We start from the raw sequence: 7,617 nt of genomic DNA on the forward strand, positions 1-7,617 counted from the left end.
ATGAATTTGATTGAATTAAAATTAGGTGGAAACAAATGCAACGGTTAACTTCAAAATCTGGTTCACAATATTATTATTTTTTTATTCAATTTCATCCGGTTCAGTTGGCAAATCAAACATTTTTTTTTTTTAATTGTAAATGTGTTAAAATAAGCTTAATGTTATCTCTGTTTCTACTCAAATTGCGACTAAATTCAAAATGCTGCTGTTGTTGATTGATTTTTTTTTTATATGAGTAAATGAATGACGTTGTGTTATAAAGTTACTCAGAAATTGCTTTGTAAAAATCACAAGTCACTGTTCCTTTTTTTTCGTGTCCTTTCTGTCTATCACACATTAATGAGTGAAATACCGCGTAAAAGGGGTGAAAAATTATATTTTGATTCGAGTTTAATGCCAAAGTAAAAAAAAACGAGAAAAAAATCACGCTACCGTCGCCGTTCGCCCTTCACAGTTTTTCGCTTTTCTTTTTTCTCTTCGCGCAATTGTTTTTGTTTTTCGCGATCAAGTTTGTCTTTTTCTTTTTTGGCTTTACTATCATTTTTGGCCTGTTCACGTCGTTCTTTGGCCAATTGTTGAACATCAGCGGCATTTGTATTTTTAATCAAAAGCGGATCATTGTTATCATGTGTTGAACTGGTGCCAGCCGCTTCTTCGACTTCTTCATCGTAGCCATCATCGTACTCGACCTGACTGTATTGCGATAGGATTTGTTCGCGAATTTTTAACTCCTCTTCGGTGTATTGGCGTTGAACCGTTGTCGCTAGATGCTGTGTCTCTAATAATCGTGCCAATTTAGCGTCAACATCTTCGCTTTCCGCTGCGGGCGTATCGCTTTTTGGTTCACACTTTTCCCATTCATCGGTTATCTCTTTTATCACATTTTCAAGGTCAGTTTCCTACAAAGACAACAATTGATTTAAAAAAAAAATTAAAAATTGAATTTTTTCTCCTGGTATTTTATTGAATACGTACGATTATTGCAGATAGAATTCCTTCGAGAGCCTCACATTTTTCATCCGTTGTTTCATCACCTTCAAGTATTCCCAGTATGTATGATCCAAAAACATTTTCGTCGGTGTTTAAACTCTTCAATTTGTTATTTAACCACTTATTGAATGCATCTTTGTTGGACATTTTTGTTAGTCGGTGGATTTTCAGTTTTCTCCCAAACACCGATTTTCTTTCAGGTGCCTTATTGTGACACGAATTCTATTTAAAATGAGATTTACGAAATTAAAGGTTAGTTTTTGTGGGTCGATGTATAAATGCACATATTGTTCAGTCTGACAGTTTGACGTCTTACAAGTCGTACCGTAGAGTATGACAAATGATGTGGTTTGAAATCCACACGTTGTATTAGGGCGCCACGTGAAGCTTTTGAAAACACTTCAACGTACCGTTGAAACCTACTAAGGTTTTATTTACTGTCATTAGTTCGATTGCATTCCACACACTTGTGCTGCCATACACCGGCTTTAATAAACAGTTAGTAGCGAAATTGAGGGAGACATACGACATCACAACTGCACCGATCATCGACACATACAGACCATTTTTGGATCAATTCAATTGAACTTTTTTTTGTATATTTTCAATGTAACTGAAAAAAAAATTCAGTGAAGAATAAAGCCAATTGCGATTTAATTTAAAAAATATATATATTAATAAGAGTAATTGTATTGTAAGAAGTTAAAGTGAAATTGTGGTGCAAAAACTTTGATCAATGTGAACGCTTGTATGGTAAGACATTTTGATTATTTTGCACAATCAGCAGACGCAAATATATAAGAGTACAGTCATTCATTAAATATTCATGTTTTAGTCATATAATTGGCGCTTGGTAAACATCCACTTGCAAAAATAGTTGATGTACTTTTGGAATGCTGAAAACATCGAATCCATTCAATTAAATTGAGGAAAATCAACAATTAAAAAAAATTCAGTCAATTTATCGTGCATATTGTTCCAATCGGTAAGCCATCTTAAGTTTTCATTTTTTTGCACATTGAAATACGTGAACAGCATCTTTATATTTTCAGCTTGTGACTTGTTGATTCGGCATATTTTTCGGAACGTTTTTTCGTTGTCGCATTTCGCAAATAGGTCTTTGAGTCATTTTAAGCAGACATTCGAAGCAAAACAATGGACATACCGAAAGTCGGATCGCCAGAATTCTTGGCCGAATTAGAGTCGATTCAAGCGAAGAATCGAAAAGATCACAACAAACTGACCCGACGTGAACGGGAAATTTTGATCCTTCACAATCTTCAACGACAAGCAGAAGTCAACGCCGAATTGGAACGTGAAATCGCCAAACTGAAACTCATTTATGAGATAACACCTGAGCAACGCGCACAAAATCGTCAAAGCCATCGTTTCCCTGATCATATGCTTCCGAATAAGGATACACGGTCTGGCTATTTGACTGCTGACTTTTTGACGTCCGTATTGAAAAACGTTGGAAATGTCAGTTACATGAATGCCGTCTTGTACGCATTACGCTTTGTGCCACAACTCATGCATGGATTGCATCATTTGTACAAAAATGTACTGATTCTCGGTGGCGAACGCGATAAATACATCGGGCATGGATGTCATGAAAAGTTGACACCAGAATCATGCGCCAAATGGCATGCAACCAACAAACTCGAATCGAATCGAGACAAATGGTCAAAAGCAGAAACCGATGAACTGGCTGAAGTTCTCAAATTGAAGTCAAATGAGGTCGAATTGATCAAAGCACTGCACTTCATGTTTGCCGAATTGCACCGATACGAAGATCACAAGTGCCGAGATCCATTCAAGCCAGAGAAACTGAAGGATGCAATTTCAACAGCATTCAAGATAGGAACGGAACATGATCCATATGCATTCTTGATGTTCATGGTGAACGCCATTCGATCGGTGAACAAAGACATCATGAACTTATTCACGTACAACCCGAACATGGTTAAAAGGTTAGATTTTGAACTGAAAATTTTGTTTTTTTTTTTATTTTAACTTTTATATTTTTCAATTAGCATTCACGACGATGTTTCAGCTGTAATTTCATTGCTCAACTTTGACTTTGTTCACGAGTTTTTCATGGTGCAACGTGTCAAGAAGGAAATTTGCATGCAATGCAAGGATGAACGTGTACTACAAGAAGACGTGCTTGATTTCAAAGTGAACGGACCATTTTTGCAGAAGGATTTTATTCGGGTAATTATTGTGCTGAATCAAAAGTGAATGTACATTTAAAATTATTGGATATAGGATTCATGCATGGCTGAAGTGATATTGACTGGTATCAGCAAGGATCATTGTCACAATTGTCATCAAGTGGCTGAAGCAAAACATTTGACGACATACCCAGCATTGCCACCGGTCATGATTGTACGATTGGAATGTTTTGACAACCAAAACAAAAAGATTGAACGTGCCGTCGATTTACCATTCAAAATCGACTGTTTCTGCAATGAATGCATCGATAAAAAGGCCAATCACAAATACCGTTTGGTTAGTTTCGTCAGTCATACTGGTGAGACAGCGAATTCAGGTCAATACATCGTCTATGCTCGATCAGCCGAAAATGATCTCAACCCACCACCAGCATCGCCATGTCAATATCAGAAGTGTTGTCAGTCTGTTACAAAAAAGTTCTTTCGTCCCGAGCCGGCCATCAACCCATGGTACATTTTCAATGGCAAAGAAGAAGTACGACGATTCGCAATGACAGAGATCCAGCAGCAACTGATCAATGATACGAAGATTACACCATACGTCTTGTTCTACGTACGGGAAGACTTCATCCCTCGATCGAAGTAAAACTTTTTGTTTATTGCACTCTTATATTATTGGGATTACCCCAAACACATTTTTGGATTTTTTACCATGATTACTCCAAAAGGAGTCAGAATGACTCCAAATGGATTAAATTATTATTTTGTAAACAAAGAAATAATTTTCATAGTCAAATTTTTTATATTGTTTTCTGAAGTTTTACGGAAGCACGAATTACTTTTGAAACACCCTGACATCTCTGATGTTGTGAATTTTACAACAGAACGTTCACAAAATCTTTATGTCAACGAACGTTGTGAATTGTCTAACAATCGTTGTCATTGTGAATATACATATGTCATTGTATATTGTACGTATTCACAACGACAACGATTGTTGGACTATTCACAACGTTCGTTGACATAAAGATTTTTTAAACGTTCTGTTGTAAAATTCACCACATTAGTACTGTCAGTACATTATTGGGTGTTTTAAAATAATTTTATTGTGAAAAATAGTTCTATGTTCACAAAATAATAATTTAATCCATTTGGAGTCATTTTGACTACTTTTGGGGTAACATTAGAAAAAAATCCGAAAATTTGTTTGGGGTAATCCCTACAATATAAGAGTGTGTATTCAAATCAAACAGCTACAAGCATGTTAAATTTATCGAAAGATAGTCAATAAGTATCAACCATTTTCATTTATTTTTATTATCACAAAAACAAAAACAATTATTGAATACACACAACTCTGAAAGAGTTCAAGAAATCGTCTCGAAAGACAATTTTCATATCATTGAATAAAAACCGCAACTACTATTGACCATACTTGTTCTACGTATGGAACGAATTCATCCCAGAATCGAAGTCAGTCAAATTAACATCTTTTTAGTGGTTTAATGAATCAAACGACTGCAAAAATTGACTCAAGATATGTCAAGAGACAAATATCAACAATTTTCATTTAGTTTATTGCAAACAAAAAAAAAACAAGTTCAAAAATCATGTCGAAATTAATTAATTAAATAAAATTGTAACTACTTTGTGTAGAAAATGTCGTGTTTTTAATCTGGTGTCTTACAGTTCATAATTGCAGCCGGTCTGAGTTGAATTTTATGCGATGCAGGTTTTTAAGGTTTGTGATCTCTTTGCTCGACTATGACTAAAAATTCAAAGACAATCAAAAGAAAGAACATCAACTCTCATACTAGCCACACATATCGTAACATTACTTCTTTCATTTGAAAAAATTACAACTACTAAATACGGTGTCATTGTGAATCATTTCTTCGTTCTACTGTGTTTTTGGTTACTTCAAATTGCTGTATTTAATTTTTAAAACTGACAGATCTTGAACAAGCGTTAAATTGTTTGAATCGCTTTCTGCTGTTGAATATTTCCTTTGAATAAATCTGTTCACCCCAAACGCTATTACTTCGCAAAATATCTGTCGTCAGCACTTGTCGTCTTTAAACATAATGTAATTCCAGCAAGGAAGAAATTGTGTGTTTCGTCTAAGGCGGGCATCAAAAGTGCCGACTGCATAAAATCATTTTTATCGCTAACAAGACAGAGCCGATCGAATGTGTTGACAAATACATGCTTTCACCGTGTTTCTGCTGAAATGCCCAGTTTTATTTAAATTGGCTCATTGACATTTTGCCGATAACCTTAATCTCATTTTCAAATGTGCTTTCATTTCACATCGGATGTGAAACCGATTTGCGTTAATTCATCAAATTATAATATCGACCTTTGGTCGGTTTCTTTTTGTATAAAATTATCGACACTCAATTAGCACCTTTTAATAGGTGTACCAATCGCACGCAAACGATCCCCATTCAAACGACAAACGAGTTCGTCCGATAATAATTGTCGGTGTAATTTTAAGAAGAAACAATTACAATCACCTTTTTTCCAGTAGCCGACACAGTCAGCTCCATGCTGCCTGGTTTTTAGCTGGTTTCGTTTTAAAACTGCACATTATATAAAGTACAGAATCGTACAGCGTGCACAAGAACAGTGGACGGGAAAATCACGCACACAACAACAAAAAAAAAACATATACTGACAGTTCGATTATCCTGTGTAATTTGTCATGCGTGCCAATTTTGAAGTCAATCCACTCCGATAACACTTACAATGTAAATGTTATCGCCGTTGCATGTGCGTAACGTGTCAAAATTGGAATCATTTGCCAACACTTTAACAGACCGAGAAAAAAATTATAATTTTAAACCTGTTTGCCGTCATTCCTGGCAATCGATCAATTTTTCTTTGCAACAAAATCATTAAATATGATCATATCTATGATTATGATTATAGGAAGATTTTTCAAGTAGGCATCCGTTCTGAAAAGTAAAACCAACCAATTTGTCTGCCATGGAATTCAACTCATTGTCTTCGAATTTACAATTAAATAAGTGTGCAAGCGTGTGTCATAACAATGAATGCTAGTTTTTAATTGATAAATATTTTATAAATGAATGTGACATGGCCAGCTCGTAAAATGTGTACAAATTGCCATTCATACTGATAACGAAGGCGAAAAAAACAAGGATTTCACAGTAGTATATATCAAACAGCGGAAAATTAATGATAAAATATTCCGGCATCCACATCTTGAGCGATTTGTTTCAGATGGTTTCAGAGATAACATTCTTTTCAATTTTCCACATGTGTCTTCTATTATCAAAAGCCATTACTTTCTTGTCTAATAGTATATACATTTTCATTTGAATGAACAAAATCCAAGAAGGATGAAGAAAACCAAACAAACCAAAATGTGAATGCGTTTTAATGAGACGCAATTAAAACGTAACTCATTGCATATTATACAGATCTGCTTAAATGCCAGGATATAATTAAAATTTTCATACTCACATACAGACTCAATGCAATGGATATGTTATTGATTCAGAGCATTTTGAAAGGAGACATTTATTTGAGACGCACTTTAAATACCATCTCTTCAACTTGCACATTCATTGCAAATAGAGAAATGCATCCTTGAATTTATTGCTTGATTCACTTTTTTTTCTCTCTTGATTTTTCGTATTCGTTTAAGAGTGAATGGATTCAAAGAGCACATTTTTAATTGCACCGAAAAAAATGATTACATAATTGCGACGAGCAAAATATATTTTTATTTTTTTCGGAAATTAATAATTTAAATACACAAATGAGTCTATAGCCGGAGGTCAATTGAAAAAATTTACATAGAGTATATTTCAATTGGAAGAGGATTTAAATTGCATTTTAAGGTGTTTATTTAATACTGGTAGCATCTGTACAAACACACGGCGTATTTAAACAACATTTGGCGTCATTTTAATGGAAGAACTTTCGTCAAAATTTTTTGATACTTAATTTCTTCGTAAAATGTTTGAAATTGAAAAAAAAAAAACATAAAATTGAAACATTCACCTTTGAAAACAAGAATTATTGCAATTTTTTTCTTTTTAACTCTAAATTATAAATTGAATCACTTGGAATGTAAAAAAAAATATATGTAAAAGTTCAAATTGAAAGTGACAAAAATGAATGTCGGTAATTTTTTGTTTGGTTTGTTGTAGTCTTATCTATGCGAAATATCCACCCAGCCGATCAAGTCAGATAATGTGAATAAATGATGTGCAATTTTTTAAGTGAACGTTCCATTTGTCGTCGAATGTATTGTGACTGTGTAACATGAATCGCGTTTAAGTAACACCAGCAGCAGCAGCAGCAGTATCAATGGCGGATTCTAAATTGAAAGCAATATGAGCAGGGCAACTAGAATATGTACATAAGAAAAGTAATGAATTGTTTTGATTGATTTTATGTTTTGATAATGTGGACTTGTGTC

At 34.3% G+C, this 7,617-nt stretch overlaps 2 protein-coding genes across 3 annotated transcripts; one reads left to right on the forward strand and one right to left on the reverse strand.

Moving 5' to 3' along the window:
- Nucleotides 1-44: 44 nt before the first annotated feature.
- On the reverse strand, nucleotides 45-1,294 carry LOC116336937 (coiled-coil domain-containing protein 43). Its single transcript, XM_031761169.1, has 2 exons — nucleotides 976-1,294; nucleotides 45-899 (listed from the first exon to the last, which is right to left on the reverse strand). The coding sequence occupies exons 1-2, from the start codon at nucleotides 1,135-1,137 to the stop codon at nucleotides 429-431; spliced, it is 633 nt and encodes a 210-aa protein (XP_031617029.1). The 5' UTR covers nucleotides 1,138-1,294; the 3' UTR covers nucleotides 45-428.
- Nucleotides 1,295-1,534: 240 nt separating this feature from the next.
- Nucleotides 1,535-4,775, forward strand: LOC116337052. Of its 2 annotated transcripts, none has more exons than XM_031761343.1 (6): nucleotides 1,535-1,743; nucleotides 1,826-1,975; nucleotides 2,043-2,960; nucleotides 3,024-3,204; nucleotides 3,259-3,824; nucleotides 4,400-4,775. In XM_031761343.1, the coding sequence occupies exons 3-5, from the start codon at nucleotides 2,146-2,148 to the stop codon at nucleotides 3,808-3,810; spliced, it is 1,548 nt and encodes a 515-aa protein (XP_031617203.1). In that variant the 5' UTR covers nucleotides 1,535-1,743; nucleotides 1,826-1,975; nucleotides 2,043-2,145; the 3' UTR covers nucleotides 3,811-3,824; nucleotides 4,400-4,775. The 2 variants fall into 2 exon arrangements, with proteins under 2 accessions (XP_031617203.1, XP_031617204.1); XM_031761344.1 differs by having other exon boundaries at nucleotides 2,107-2,960.
- Nucleotides 4,776-7,617: the final 2,842 nt, after the last annotated feature.

Source organism: Contarinia nasturtii, unplaced genomic scaffold (assembly GCF_009176525.2).
Source record: "Contarinia nasturtii isolate CC-2019 unplaced genomic scaffold, AAFC_CNas_1.1 Cnas_scaffold_220, whole genome shotgun sequence".
In the NCBI taxonomy this organism is placed as follows: domain Eukaryota; kingdom Metazoa; phylum Arthropoda; class Insecta; order Diptera; family Cecidomyiidae; genus Contarinia; species Contarinia nasturtii.